This window comes from Gordionus sp. m RMFG-2023, chromosome 4, assembly GCF_954871325.1.
Source record: "Gordionus sp. m RMFG-2023 chromosome 4, tfGorSpeb1-WG-v2, whole genome shotgun sequence".
Lineage (NCBI taxonomy): Eukaryota > Metazoa > Nematomorpha > Gordioida > Chordodea > Parachordodidae > Gordionus > Gordionus sp. m RMFG-2023.
The window spans coordinates 23,847,593-23,864,470 of NC_088778.1; the positions used below are offsets into that span (position 1 = coordinate 23,847,593).

Sequence of the window (16,878 nt, forward strand, 5' to 3'; positions counted from 1 at the left end):
GCGAGGTTAAATTTTTTACTGATAAGGTTGATGAAATGAAGGAAACAAGGGCTATACTTAATGCCGATCTTAGGCCTAGTCCTCCGGATTTAAAAGGGAGAGTTGCTTGAAGCAATGAGTTAGAATCGAGTTTAATGTTTAATAAATGTCATCATTTGTTCTTATTCTTTTAAAAGAATTTCAAAAGAGAAGGCACCATAAGTTTTTAAACAATACTGGATTTGTGGTAATAAAAGGGCGTTTTTGAGAATGTAGTATGCTAGATGGATGGGTAATTTTTTTTAAGATCGATAGTTTGGGGAATAGTGATTGAAGGTGATTATTTAAAAAATTAAAAACTCCCTCTGCACCTCCCAATCGATATTTGTTGATTTTTTTCGTTTAGAGCAAATGTAAAACACTGAAATAATATTTAAAGAATGATTTTTATTTTCAAATAAAAACTTAGATTATCTTCATTCAGATCCTCATCAAACTTCAGATTTTTTGGATTTAAGCTGCTAGATAATGAGGTTCAAATATTAGAATTTGAGCAAATTCTACAATTGCAAGAATTAGACTGTCATTATAAAGGAAAAAATGTTTGGAAGATTTTGGCCAACCTTAAGATTATGAATGCATTTATTCTGTATATTTTATCAATGTTCAGAGCTTAATTGTGTATTAATTTAATCCGTTTGCTAGACAATATAAAAGAAAAAGGAAAATTGCCAAAATATAAAAGACTACATATCTGGTGTGCGCTAATATTTAATGCCTGACTAGTAGTTTCAATTTCTCATTCAAATATGAGAACCACAAAAAGAAATAAAACGCTACACTGTAATCAATAAATGTTTAGCAGCCACTCACACAACTAACTATCTTGAGTTCGTTCACTAAATGATCCTTCGCAGAAGGATTAATACCTGACGGAATTACAATTCCTTGGGCCCAAGGTAAATCTTTAATATGGAATTTTACTTGTGTCTCAACATTTTCTTATAACACAAATATAAATTTATTAACCCAAGCCAAAATAAAAATACAAAAACCTTGTCATCTCCACAAATGACCACTTTTCGCCTAAATTTCAAAAACCCTAAGCCTCAAAATCAGACATTTCACTAACGAGGCTAGAGAATTCCTTAAGAACATATTCTTTTAAATCCATTTTAATTTTTATAATATTGATTAAAAAAAATTAATAAATTCAACAACATAAAAGAACTTTAGTGGTTGATCTGAATTAAAAACTTCAAATTATTTATAAAATTTAAAAAAATATATTACCTTTTCATAATATATTATATTATCTATAATTCAAATAATGAAACAAATGGTAAGCGGAGAATAAAATCGACAATAATATTTCTTAGAAAATAATTCTCCGGAATTGATTTTCTCAAATTTTTATTCCATGGATATATTTATAGGGAATTTTTTTCTCCTATTTTATTAATTTTGTAATTTTTAATATCTTAAAATAGGGAATTTATTTCCGAAAAATTATTTTCCTAGATTCTAAACAAATGAACTGTTAAAAAAAATTTTCATATTTTTTGAGATTTTAAGTAACGAGTAACTTTTTGCATTACCGTCACTTATAAAAAGAAACATGTACTCGGTGAAACAAATGGGGTTATTTTTCCTCAAAAAAGATAACGCTGTTACTTTCATCTACGTTACTTTACAGCATTAGATAATATTTTATATTTTAATGAGAACATATCAAAATCTTGTTTTTTTAGAAGTTCAATGATTCTTTAATAAATTATACAATATTCATGCTAATAATATATATGCCTAGCAAAATTGTAGGAAAACTATAGTCTGTATAAATGATTGATGGTAGGCCTGCCGTGAGGGCAAAACCATGGATTGTTCAAATACGATAGTCTCTTAACAATCCTTTTCATTTGGGAGAACGTTAATGCGGTACCAATCATGATAGAGGTTCTACAAGCTTTTGAAGCTAAGAGTTTTTCAATCTTAGTAGGAACATAGTCAAAAAAAGAAGATTCGTTATCAATTGTTCCTGTAAGCAGAAGAGAACTTTGATTGTTTTGAAAATTTATTATTTTACAACTAGACACCATTTCTTCATCCATTGTGCCTATTGTATTAGAATTATTTAGAGTGAGATTGGAAGTTCGAGATTTTGTGTTGGAGCTTGGACTAGAACTATCCAAACTAAACTCCAGAATATCTTTATCAAATGATTCATCATTATGAGTAGCATAATTTTGGACAACATCTTCAAAGTTTTTATCTAAATATAAGGGTTTTATTTGAGGGTTGCGTTTTATTTCACGCAATATTTCTAAAATATCAGTTTCTCCCAATAGTGTCATTGTATTATCCAACATGAATCCCCTAGTCGCGGTCAAATAATATGTGGTTTTCTCAAAAGATTCTTGTAAATTGTCAAACACATCGACCCCGGAATTATAATTAATAAAAATATCATTAAATTCATCATGACGATTGTTGGAGCAAAGGAAATCAAAACCAAGGGTTTTGAGCAAATCCAATGATTGGGCAAGCCAAATTTCATCTTCACTCGATAGATTAAGCAGAGGGATAGGTTTAATAAGTTTATGAGATATGATTGGTGATGATTTCCTGCAGGTATCATCTTGGGAATCATTTAATTGAGAACTTTGAGATTGAGTTGATGTGATATTTTCTGACAAAACAGTTGTGTTAGAATTTGGACTGAATAAACAATATCGCTTGCGATAGCGCTCGTAATTAAATTTTTCGTCACTGGCATGTTGATCTACAATATACAAATCGTTACCTGATGTGATTTTTTTAGTTTAAAAATTAGAAAACGGGATATATCAAAAAATTTATTGTATATAATTAATTTTAAAAACCGAGTTTAGTGATTATAAAACCAAGGTTGAATTGCCCTAAAATTTCCATCTGCTCAAGCGTAGATTTGTTGATAGAGGGAATGGCATGCTGGAGAGGTTTGCTAACAAAGCAATCTTTATACATTTAAAAATAATAATTATAAAATTATCAACGGGCTGTGTCGATGCACAAATATACATTAAATTTTCATTGATTCAATATAACACCACAAACCATTAAAATTATTGAATTTGGATGAATACTGAATCGAATCAATCAAAACAGACCATTATTAAAATAACAACCTCTGATATCATCTTTATCATTTAAAATTGAATCATCACAAAAACCATTATTATCAACATCATTCCTTTGAGGTATTCCTAAAATTCTATTAATAACTTCTTCCCCTTGTTGATTCTTTTTTAAAGTACCCGGTAATTCAAAAATCTGGATTTTATCGCCATTTTTGTGTTGACTCTTAATCATTTCAATTCCTTCTGTGACCTGCTTTTCTACTTTCTTATCGATTTCCACATTGTCGTTCTTGTAAAAAGAATATAGTTTTGAAGAAGGGGAAGAAAATTCAAAGGAATTGCGAATGGAATTGTTAATGGTAGGGTTTATAGAATTGTCAGTGAGCCTGTTTCTTGTCGTACCATTAATATCATTGTAATCATCTATCGTGTATATGTTTAGATTAGATTTGTAAGCTGTTGGTTTTGGGGAATCAAAATCAATGTTTGGTGATGTAGGATCCATTTCATTACTAATAATATTTTTAGCATAAGTATTGTAAGCTGTTGGTTTTGGGGAATCAAAATCAATGTTTGGTGATATGGGATCCATTTCATTGCTTATAATATTTTTAGCGTAAGTGGATCTATCAATCATTTCCAAAATGTTTTCAAAATCATCTGTCGATTCCGTTTCATTCACTTTAGACGGTATAAACGAAAATATAGAGGATTGTTTTATATTAAGCGATTTATGATTATTGATAATGTTATTTTGATCAAATGTAGATACGCTAGGTAAAATAGCTATTTGTGAATCATATAATTCTTTCAATTTATCCTTTTTTTTTGAAAAAAAGTTAAAATAAAAATATTATAAATAGTTCCTGACTTTAATTTCGTAAATTAATGTTTCCATGTCTTCCAGATATATCATCTTTTTATCGGGGGTTATATTTATGTCAAAGGTACCTTAGAAATTTTTAAATCTAGTACTAAAATAATTATGTCTAAAATGCTAATACCATTTTGAACGGTTATAAAAAGGCACACAAAGGGATATTGAGATTTGTTATAGGAATGATATATTTCATTGACCGCTTTTTTCAACTAAAAGTATATTAAAATATATAAGGAAAGTTATGAACGAATCATAAAATATAAATTTTAAATGCTCTTTAATATAAAAAAAATGCTCATAAAGAATTTTCAATCAAATTTTATCTAAAATTCCAAATCTTTTGTGATTTTTAAGCAAAAAAATTTTTACATGATGAAATCACAAATTCTTTAAAAACTCCTTTTATTATTTACAAGGATTTTTACTCAAAATTTTAGCAAACTTGCAGGATAATTTTTATATGTATTTACTTTGTTCAATATGACAGGCCTTTTGTTGATGTAAAAGTATTGTCTATCAGAACTACTTCGTCCAGATCCATGTTTACAAGATGATATATAACCCTTGATTCTAGTATTTGGAATAAATACAATATAAAATTATAATGAATAACAATACAAGAAAGTTTTCATTAATAATTAATTGATTTGAATGTCCATTAAGGTAAAAGATGGCCAAAAGCCAGTATGGTATAGGATGGACTCTCTCCCATCCACAGTGTCCTTAGGACACCCATCTTTCAAAAAAAGATGGAATATATTTTTTTATTTATATTTTAAAAAAGTGAAACATAGCACATTATTTAAGTATCATTTATTCATATATTTTAAAATATCTTAGGGGAAGTTTTTTAAATGGATCGAATAAATTAATGAAAATGATCTTTTATAGATATAGAAGATACAGATTGCTATAATATTCATAAATAAGCCATTTAACAAGTCCAATTTTAGATATTTTAAGCATGATGGTAAGAATTAGGGGTGTACCGATACCACTTTTTGGATGCCAATCCGATCCGATATCATTCTAATTTTGTATCCTGTAAAGATACTAATGGTTTTAATTTTTAATATACTTTTTATTAGAACATCTATAATTTAACTATACCATAACATATGTCATTTAAATATATTATAATGATCCGTTAAAGTTTATATTCAATTCAATTGCAATTTTGCATATAAAATATTTTTATTGATAAATCACATATTTATATAAAGTAATAACATTTATCTATTTACATAATAAGTAATAAACAAATATATTATGAAATTTGAAATAAATATTTAAAATTAATATATCAAAGATTTCTTTTTAGAAATATTAAAATTTCCAATTTATCAGAGGTCAGTCTGCAGCGATGGGGACTGTCAATTTCAATAAAAACAGATTCTGAAGAAATTATCGCACACTTTTATAAACAGAAGGGGCAAAAAAAAAATAACAATATGGCAGAATGTTTAATAAATAATTATTTATTAAAAAATTAAACATAAAAATTAATTTCGATTTTATTTATCAAAATAAATGGTTTTTTAGATATAACTTTTTTTAAAATTTTTATAATATTTTATTTTTGTTATAAAGCACCATTTTTTTATCGAATCGGATCAAAAATTTTATAATATTTACAGACAACCGATATTTTAAAAAGGGTGAAATATCGGCCCGATCCTACCCGATAAAAAATATCGGTACATCCCTAGTTAGAATCATAATAGCCTTAGATATTTTTGAATAAATAGCTAAACCCTAAAATTTGAAAAAATATTTCCATTTAAATTTTATTACAGTAAGGGATAACCTTTCAATCAGCATATATATTAAGTATTCATTAAATAAAATTATTTTATATTGTTGTCATCCTCAGTAATTGGATTAAAGGAATTCAGAAACCAGGACCCAGATTTGAAATTAAAGATAATAAATTTAAAAAAAGTAATTTAATATTTTGTTACATGATATATTAATATATCATAAATTATTTTTTAATTATTTATTTATAATGTTATGAATATGTAAATTAATATAATAAATTTTTAAAAACCGAAATGGTCTATTAAAAAAATTATTGGAATGGATGTTTATCTAGTTTATAATAGTATAGATGTAAGGGCATCCCCCATGTAAATTTGCAAGTAATTTAAGCTAATCTCATCCAAAAATGAATGCATATTATTATAAATAATAATTTAAAGGCATGAAACCATATATCTGTTTAATACCTCGCTATGTATACATATTCCACAGAAATGTTGACCTTCAACAAAAAGGAAGGTCCTGGTTCAGAGACAAAAATTCAAAAAATGATTTTGTAGTACATAAAAAGTCTAACTCAATATGAATAAAATAAAAAATTTATTTATTTTTTATTCTACTTCATATAAACATAATTTACTAGTAAAAAATTAAAAATTAATTTATATTTTAATTGTAAATGTTTTATTCAATCGAATCAAAACATCTTTTAAAATTCCTCTAAGAATTCTGAGCAAAACTCATGTATAGGAAGAAAAGGCATGTTATAATATCTAAAAAAATTAGATTTAATTTTAGTTTCTTGATTGTATGGTTTGTCCCAATATTTTACTTTCTAAAAATGATATAAAAACATGATAAGTATCAGAATCCTATTTTATAAATCGCATATTTTAATAATAAAAATTTAAAGGAAAAGAAATAAAAAAATTTTAAAATGATTCAAGAAACCTCTAATTTATTTTTCATGAATTTATTTATAATAGAAAACTGCTAAAAAAAATAAAATTATTATTTAAAAAAAATTTTAATATATTTTTTTTGATACATTGAGCACTCCACTTTTAATGGAAGTTTGAGTTCAAGTTCAGCAAAAACATGAGGGTTAAGGTTCATATTACTGATTTTCACAAGTATATTAAAATTAGATGTAGATGATTAATAATAATTTTGCGCCAAAATCTTTATAAACTTGAAGTTATCCCAAGAAATTTATTTTTATGCCTGAATCCAGAATTTTAGGCAAAAGTGATGAAGGTTAAAGGTTCTACTCAGTTCAAGGGCCAGATTAATTTAAAAAACGGTATTTAATAATTTTTTTGGTCCAGTCCATCAAAAATTTTTAAAAGCTAAGCATTTTAATTTGAAATTTCTATATATTAATAATAAATGTTATGGCATCTTTGTCTGTTATCTCAATTAGAGATCTGCAAAGTTAGGCCTGGCCTTCTATTTAAAATAATCGGGTTTGGGCCAGGCCTAATATTTTAAAAAAAATTCGGGCCAGGTCAGGTTGGATCTTGGAATTTTTTTTAAATATATCTAAATTTATCAATTATATATTGAATCTTTTATGTAAAATAAAAATATTTTATTTTATTTATTGAAACTAAACGACATATTACATATGTCTTTTATTTTGAGTAATTATAAAGATTAATTTCTATATTTAAATAAATTCAGGCCAGGCTGGGTCGGTAAATTTTTTAAAAAAAAATTCGTTTTTGGGCCGGGCCAAGCTTGAAAAATTAGGCCCGATGCAGATCACTAATCTCAATCATTAGTGTCTGGTAGTATTGTTAAACGGCTCGTTTTGAGCAGATTTTTTAAAACGGCTAACTCAATATTTCATCCAGAAAAATATTACGCAAGCCTGAAGATTTTGCCCATAGAAGGAACAAAAGTTTAGACATATATTATCGAAATTTTGAGGTTTAAGCAGTATATTTCTTGCTAAAATATTGAACGAGCCGTTTAACAACACTAGTTTCTGACAATGAAAAATCGTTGTGCCAGAGGATAGTTTTAATCATTATGATAAATGATGGATTATCAACCAATGACATTCACTTAACTGTATCAATTATAAAATCAACAATAACTTTATCAGCAAGTTACTGAGAATGGCATGTACAATATTATTAATTAATTTTGCTTGAATTGAATTGGTCTTTTTGGATGTATTCTCCCTTATACCAAATTAAGATGTTTTTCTATTTCATTAAAACTGTTGGCATGAACATTCTTATAAAATAAAAATACTATTAGAATTTAAAAATGACAATTACCTTTAAGCAATTTTTGAGATTATAGATACTAGATTTATGTATATATTTTTACAATTTAAACAAATAAATTTGTAGCCACCTTTTGTTTTACAGTAATAAAAATATCTTTCAAATTTTGTTAAGGGAATTATAATTATTGTTATCATGAACATTTTCTTCCAGGGTATTCCATTTCAATAATTGTCTGACCCACTTACATAGATTTGGATATCCATTTGCGATGACATTTTAAATAATTTACACCAGATGATTTAGGTTATAATACAAATTGATAAAAATTATAATTAATTATATTATATTTAAATTTTCATGCTTATAGTTATATTCATTATATTTTTAGGAGTCCACTAAATAAATAATATCACCAAAAATAATAGTGTGCTACATTAGCACACTACTTTAACAACTCTAGAACTTTGCTGGGAGGAGTGATAATCTAGAAGAAGAAGTAAGCTGCATGCTTACAGCAAGGAGAGAGGAAGCTAGGCTACTTATTCCACAAAAATAATATTATTTTAATAAGTTTGGACCAAATTTTTCAAAAATATCTAGTGCACTATTGAAACTTAACATGGATAGAGGTATGGTTGAGGAAGGAGGGGGGGGGGGGGTAGCACTTTTTAAAATACCAAATGTAATAAAATATTGATAGAATTATATCCCATTAGTAATAAAAAAAATTAAAAAAATGTTTATTATTGTTTTTTACCTAAAAAAACGTTTTTTTCCATTCATAAAAAAATAAATACATCTATTTAAAAATTAAAAACATTTTACACACTCTAATTGTTGTTTAGACTTTGTCTTATCACAATCATATACTTCATTACCAATAGAAGTGTCAATAGTTAAAAGATTATCCAAGGACTTGGGACCAAATATATTTGCAATATTAACTTTAATGTCCTTAGTGCCATCAATAGATATTACAATATTTTCTTTGCTTTTATTATAATCAGTTAAAAAAATAGATTATATATATCTAAATTACTTTGAAATTTGGGAATAGCTAGAATTGATATCATTTTTAGTTATTTGATTTATACATTTTATCCTGATTCCTAAAGGTAGCAAAGAATATGTTTGCAACATATAAATCATTTTAGAGTATTCACGTTTAATATTATTAAAAAGCTCTTTCCTCCTTACTGGCAAAGAATAGAAAAGATCTTGGATCAGAATGGTAGTGCCTTTCTGTATTTTTTAATTATTAGAAATATATTATTTAAATCATGGAAGATAATTACCAAAAAAAAATTCTCCTAATAATTATTTTTTATTTTATGGGGAATAATCTTCCACCTACTATTACATATACTTATTTAAAAGTAAAATATAAAATAGAAATTTTAAAAAAATCAGTAGAAAAAGGTTACATGACAAATTCAAAATAGAAACACAATGTATACTAAATTAATGATAAACTATAGACCAATCATAACATAACTATAAATTTAAAAAATCCAATTAATTTAAGAGGATAGGGACTTTATAATAAGTCCATATTTAGTTTAAAAGAGCTTATAAGATAACTTAATACAATTATAAATATTTTAAAAAATTTACTTCTCTAGGATATAAAATTTTTTCTACAATTTTTCCTTTATTATCAAAAGAGACTTTAAAACTATTCATAGATTGATCCTTTAAATTGCTTTGTTCAGAATTAGTTGTAATTGTAAAGCTTGATGACAGAGCACATAATGAACTTAATGCTTCACCTCTAAATCCGTAGCTGTTTAAATTTCCAATATCATTAAATTTTGCTATTTTTGAAGTATTATGCCTTTGAACTAAAACATTTTTATATAAAATCATTATAGTAAATATACCTATATTAATCAAGCTACTCTCAAATAACCCATCACCATTGTCAGAAATTTCTATAAGAGACAATCCATAATCTTTTAATTTTATGACTAATTATGTATAATTTATATTAAACAAAAAAGTATATACCGATGTTTGTGGATCCAGCATCAATGCTATTTTCTAAAAGTTCTTTGATAGCAGTGTCTAAAGATATTACTACCTGAGCTGAGCATAATGTTAATATTGAAGATTTGTCAAGTTTTTTGATTTTTTTCATTTCACATTCGCGGCAAATTTATATGAATTACACCACAAAAAATAAATTATTATGGAATCGATATCTTAGTCCATATAAGCTCCTAATTGAAAACAAACAGGCGCATACCCAAAGGGAGAGGGTAATCCTCCATATTGAAAAATTATCTGTTCCTATGTATACCAAAATTTTCTTCTGCACATCCCACACCCTCCTCTTCAGAAATATTTATAAAAAAACTATAAACAACTATTTAGAAAAATTAGAGTTAATAACTTTAAAATAACGACTATATAACTCAAAAATTTTAGAAAGAAAGCGTTTTTATAAAAAAAGTGAAAACTCTAAATTATTTTTACAAAAATATTATAGAAACCTACAATAATCGAACATAAAGACCTCCAATAAAAGTAAAAACTGGCCTAATAGTGTCCCAATAAAAAAATCTTGGATACGCCCAGGACACAAATATATATTGGTATTAGTGGCGTCACTGGATGGGGGGGGGGGTGAGCATGGGCTCAATCCTCCTAAAAAATTGATTTTTTTTTACACCAAATGTAATTTTATAATGTTAGCTAAAAAAAGAGGGTAACATTGGGTGAGGTTAAAAAAAAATAGATAATTTTGGGAAATGTAGTTAAAAAAATGAAACTATTTTTTGAACCCCCTGAGATTTTAAAGACTAGATATACCCCTTGGGACTTTTTTTTAATTTAATGACTAGTATTTAGATAGCTTAAGACAGTTTTTAATTTAAGTGGGCAAAGTAGAGTCTAAAACAGTCCCTTTATTTGTTGCCTCATCACGAATCACATTATAAACGTCATACATATATATATGATAATCTTGATGCAGGTGCGTACGTAGGAATTTGGTCTGGGGGGGGGGGGATAATAAATTTTTTTAAGAAATATCATTGAGCGAAAATTTATTAGGACTAATAAATATTCTAATACACAATTATAAATTAATGTGAATTATAAAAAAATTATATATATATAAACCAGCAGTGGCGTCGCTAGGGGGGGGGCGCAGGGGTTCGAGGCCCTGGAAAATTTGAATAGCCCCCTGATGCAAAAAAATTTAATATTGTAATTAGCAGAGTTCAAAATAACTAATCAACTGTATATTTATATTTTAATTTTATTACCATACCTATTCCTAAAAATATTTTCAAGGTCCAAATAAGTATAATAAAAAGTAAGTAGAAAGATAGTTTATAATCCTCTATTATATTTGTTTATAAAATATTAGATAAAATGCCACTTTTATAGACGTATTTGACAGTTATATTATATTACAGCTAATAATATAATGAAATTTACTAATAAATGCTATTGATAATAAATATAGTAACAATTTGCTTTTAAGTATTTAACGCCATCTATTAGTTATACAGAATTTTTAAAATTAAACATTTTATTATTCATCCTACAATAGATGTAATAAATTTGATATCTTATTTTTTCTTTTTTACGTTAGGAAAGCTATTTTTTTCTTTTTCAAAAACAGTTTTGAGTTAAATTTTTAATACAAGTATATTTTTGATATTTTTACAAACTACTATTATTTTAAGATATAAAATACCAACTAGAGGTGGTGCGACAAGATATAAAATCTTAATTGTTTCATCATATCATTCTGTTCCATCATATCATTCTGTTCCTTATTTTATAGTTTAAAAGTGTTTTTGTAATATGGCATCCTTGCCGTGTAAAAAACTCAAGGATTCAAAATATTTGCACAATTATTTATTCCAAAGATTTTTAGTGTTTTTATTTTTTCAATTTATCCAACATAATAAATTCTGATACTTGTTTACATCGTGAGTGTCATGGCTACTACTGCAAATTAACCAGCATATATTATTTGTGTTGCTATGTAATTTAAGATTATTACTATAACGGCTGATATGATTGCAACAATAATGGTCAACTGTGTAGTCGTTTATATATTATATATCATTTAAAATGGATGATAATCTTTTAGAAATTTAATATCTCACAATATTTATTAATATAAAACCCCGCCGAAGGCCGGGCAAAAGCGAAGGGGGGGGCAAAGCCCCCATAAATTTTTTTTAGTTGAGCACCCTGAGATTGTAAAAGCTAGCGACGCCCCTGTAAACCAGCATATAAAAAACAATAAAATAAATGTGAATTAAAAAATATTATCATTGAAAACTATAAAATAAATGTGAATTATAAAATATAAATTGAATATAACCTCTGAATTTTTTGAGACTTTAAAATTTATATATAAAGTATAAAAAAATTAAATGTTGGAAATATAAATTAATACAAAAAGTTTCTTTGGAATAATTATATTTTGTATGTTATGAGCTACTTTTTCAATTATTATCCTTGCTTGGCGTTAAATGCCTATGAATATTCAAGAGATCAAAACCATTCAATCTACTTTCAGAAGTTTTACTTCGTAGGTATGTTTTTCAGAGACTTGCAGGCTCGCCCCCTGCCGGAGTATTTTAATTTTTTAAATATACCTGAGCCGGGCCAGAAATTTTTTTATAAAAACACCCGGGCTGGGTCTGAAAATTTTTAAAAAAAAAATATTCGGGCCGGACTATATATTTTAAAACTAAATATCTGAAATAGCTGTTATTAGCTATATAAATCAAAAATAAATATAATTTTTTAAAAAAAATCCGACCCATGCTCTGCAAATGGTACCTCTCCAGGGCTCTGTTATTCTTCTTAAAGTAGAAAATGTTCTCCCATTATACTTATGGGAAGAGTTGCTAATATATATAACCATTTTAATACATTGGGGATATAATCTACAATGTGTTTGAAATAATGCAAACCATATTTGGTACTATATCAACCATAGTTAATTTTTTAATCATAGTTATTCAGCTAATAAGGCATCATAAGTTACTTTAACATCTTCATGATAAAAATTTAACAAATATATATTTTTTTTCTATCACCATCTGAAAAAGGTTGGGAAAGCTTTTATGGAAGTTCTGCAGATTGGTAAGTGCTGCATGATTAATCAAAAACCATTCATTTTTATTTGGGTTATATATGTATCTAAGAGATGGGACATTTGTTTATAATACTCTTCTACTGATCCTATATTAATGTTTTGACGATGAGCTTCTTGCTGTAGATCATAATCAATTTCTTTTAAATATTAAAAAAATAATTTTAATCCATTATATTATCGAGGTAATAAATTATATAATCATCTAAAGCATCTTTCTAAAAATATTCTTTACAACTATTATTATGAAACACTGAAATTATACCTAATGTGTGATAAGGTATTTCCTTTTTAATTTAACTCTGCAATGAACATTAATTTGTTTTTATACCCAGTTTAAAAGTTTCAGAATCTCTTCAAATAACATCATTGAAAGTTCTATCAAACACTCAAACATCTTTTAATTTTTCTAAACATCTTTATTATTTTTTTTTCGTCTAATGGTATCTTTCCTAAAGTATTATATTTCCATTCTTTTGAATAAATATATCTAAATCCTTGAATTAATTTTGATTAAAACATTTTAATATTATATATATTAAAATAATTATCTTTGTTAGTAATTTATATTTTTACTCTGATGACATTACCAGGATTAGGTTATCTTATGATACCACTTTACATATAATGTTGCAGAAATCAATAGTTTCTAGCAAAAGTGACGTTAATTTAAATTACTTATGATAGAACAAATAGATTCCAAGACTAGTTCAAGCCAATATTTATTGTTATTTCTACTATTACATAGGAAAATTTCAGTTAGCTATTAAAATTCTTAGGTAGATGTTATTAGCGGATTTTTACCTAACGAATATAGTAACACAAGACATTTTAAAATATTTATATTTAATATCTTATGGATGGTTTACTCAAATAACTCATCTCTAACTTTACCTGATCACCAGAGCTCCCGTTAGTCAGCTATTGCTGTTCGCTCCCCACCACGTGAAGGTGGGAGATGGATTTTAAGGGAGCATAGAAAGAAAAAAAAGAGGAAACATAGATGTGAAAGATTTAAAAAAAACCTAAAATCCTCTCAAAAACTAACCTATAAAAAAATTATCTCAAAAAGTAACCATTAAAAAAATACTTTCAAAAACTAAACTTTAAAAAAAATCCTCTCAAAAAGTAACCTATAAAAAATCCTCTCAAAAACTAAACTTTAAAAAAACTCTCAAAAATAACCTATAAAAAAATTATCTTAAAAACTAACCTATAAAAAAATTCTCTCAAAAACTAAACTTTAAAAAAACTCTCAAAAGTAACCTATAAAAAAATTATCTTAAAAACTAACCTATAACAAAATCCTCTCAAAAACTAAACTTTAAAAAAACTCTCAAAAAGTAACCTATAAAAAAATTATCTCAAAAATGACCCTATAAAAAAATCATGTCAAAAACTAAACTTTTAAAAAAATCCTCCCAAAAAGTAAACTTTAAAAAAAATCCTTTCAAAAAGTAACCTATAAAAAAATTATCTCAAAAACTACCCTATAAAAAAATCATCTCAAAAACAACCCTATAAAAAAATCCTTTCAAAAATTAAACTTTTAAAAAAATCCTCTCAAAAAGTAACCTATAAAAAAATCCTCTCAAAAACTAAACTTTATAAAAATCCTCTCGAAAAGTAATAAAAAATCATATTTAAATAAAATCCTCACAAAAAGTTACTTATAAAAAAATTATCTCAATAAGTAACCATTAAAAAAATCCTTACAAAAACTAAACTTTAAAAAAAATCCTCTCAAAAAGTAACCTATAAAAAATCCTCTCAAAAACTAAACTTTAAAAAAATTCTCAAAAGTAAGCTATAAAAAAAATTATCTTAAAAACTAACCTATAAAAAAATCCTCACCAAAACTAAACTTTAAAAAAACTCCCAAAAAACTCTCAAAAAGTAATAAAAAATCATATTTAAATAAAATCCTCACAAAAAGGTACTTATAAAAAAATTATCTCAAAAACTACCCTATAAAAAAATCATCTCAAAAACTAAACTTTTAAAAAAATCCTCCAAAAAACTAAACTTTAAAAAAAATCCTCTCAAAAAGTAACCTATAAAAAAATTATCTCAAAAACTACCCTATAAAAAAATTATCTCAAAAACTAAACTTTAAAAAAATCCTCTCAAAAATTAAACTTTAAAAAAAATCCTCTCAAAAAGTTATAAAAAATCATATTTAAATATAATCCTCACAAAAAGTTACCTATAAAAAAAATTATCTCAAAAACTACATTATAAAAAAATTATCTCAAAAACTAAACTTTTAAAAAAATCCTCTCAAAAACTAAACTTTAAATAAAATCTTATCCAAAACTAACCTTTAAAAAAAATCCTGTAAAAAACTTAACCTATAAAAAAATCCTCTCAAAAACTAAACTTAAAAAAAAATCCTCTCAAAAACTAACCTATAAAAAAATCATCTTAAAAACTAAACTTTAAAAAAAATCCTCTCAAAAACTAAACTTAAAAAAAAATTCTCTCAAAAAGTAAAAAAAACCTCTCAAATACTAAACTTTAAAAAATATCTTATCAAAAACTAACCTTTGAAAAAAAACCTCTCAAAAACTAACCTTTAAAAAAAATACTGTCTAAAACTAAACTTTAAAAAAAATCCTCTCAAAAACCCTCTCTAAAAGTAAGCTATAAAAAAATCCTCTCAAAAACTAAACTTTAAAAAAAATTCTCTCAAAAAGTTAAAAAAACCTCTCAAATACTAAACTTTAAAAAATATCTTATCAAAAACTAACCTTAAAAAAAACCTCTCAAAAAAAACCTTTAAAAAAAACCTCTCAAAAACTAACCTTTAAAAAAAAAACTGTCTAAAACTAAACTTTAAAAAAATCCTCTCAAAAATTAAACTTTAAAAAAACTCTCTCTAAAAGTAAGCTATAAAAAAATCCTCTCAAAAACTAAACTTAAAAAAAATCCTCTCAAAAACTAACCTATAAAAAAATTATCTCAAAAACTAAACTTTAAAAAAAATCCACTCAAAAACTAAATTTTATAAAAATTCTCCCAAAAAGTAACCTATAAAAAAACCTCCCAAATACTAAACTTTAAAAAAAATATTATCAAAAACTAACCTTTAAAAAAAATCCTGTCAAAAAATATACTTTCAAAATAAAATCCTCTCAAAATCTAACCTATAAAAAAATCATCTCAAAAACTAAACTTTAAAAAAAATCCTCTGAAAAACTAAATTTTAAAAAACCCTCTCAAAAAGTAATCTATAAAAAACCTCTCAAATACTAAACTTTAGAAAAAATGCTCCCAAAAACCAACTTATAAAAAAATCATCTCAAAAACTAAACTTTAAAAAAAAATTCTATGAAAAACTAAATTTTAAAAAACCCTCTCAAAAAGTAACCTATAAAAAAACCTCTCAAATACTAAACTTTAGAAAAAATGCTCCCAAAAACTAACTTATAAAAAAATCCTCTAAAAAACTAAATTTTAAAAAAACCCTCTCAAAAAGTAACCTATAAAAAAACCTCTCAAATACTAAACTTTAAAAAAAATCCTCTCAAAAACTAAACTTTAAAAAAAATTCTCTCAAAAAGTAACCTATAAATAAAAACCTCTCAAAACTTTAAAAAAAATCTTATAAAAAACTAACCTTAAAAAAATCCTCTCAAAAACTAAACCAAAAAAAATCCTGTCAAAAAATTAATTTTAAAAAATCCTTTCAAAAACTAAATTAAAAAAAAAATCCTTTCAAAAACATAACTTTAAAAAAATCCTCAAAAACAAACCTATAAAAAGAATCTTATC

The 16,878-nt window shown here is 25.5% G+C and overlaps 1 protein-coding gene across 1 annotated transcript; it reads right to left on the minus strand.

Annotated features, from left to right (window-relative positions):
• Nucleotides 1-1,763: 1,763 nt before the first annotated feature.
• Nucleotides 1,764-10,116, minus strand: LOC135928745 (uncharacterized). Its single transcript, XM_065465200.1, has 11 exons — nucleotides 9,987-10,116; nucleotides 9,860-9,946; nucleotides 9,594-9,820; nucleotides 9,019-9,221; nucleotides 8,827-8,970; nucleotides 4,449-4,548; nucleotides 4,103-4,187; nucleotides 3,970-4,049; nucleotides 3,147-3,918; nucleotides 2,862-2,975; nucleotides 1,764-2,782 (listed from the first exon to the last, which is right to left on the minus strand). The coding sequence occupies exons 1-11, from the start codon at nucleotides 10,114-10,116 to the stop codon at nucleotides 1,806-1,808; spliced, it is 2,919 nt and encodes a 972-aa protein (XP_065321272.1). The 3' UTR covers nucleotides 1,764-1,805.
• Nucleotides 10,117-16,878: the final 6,762 nt, after the last annotated feature.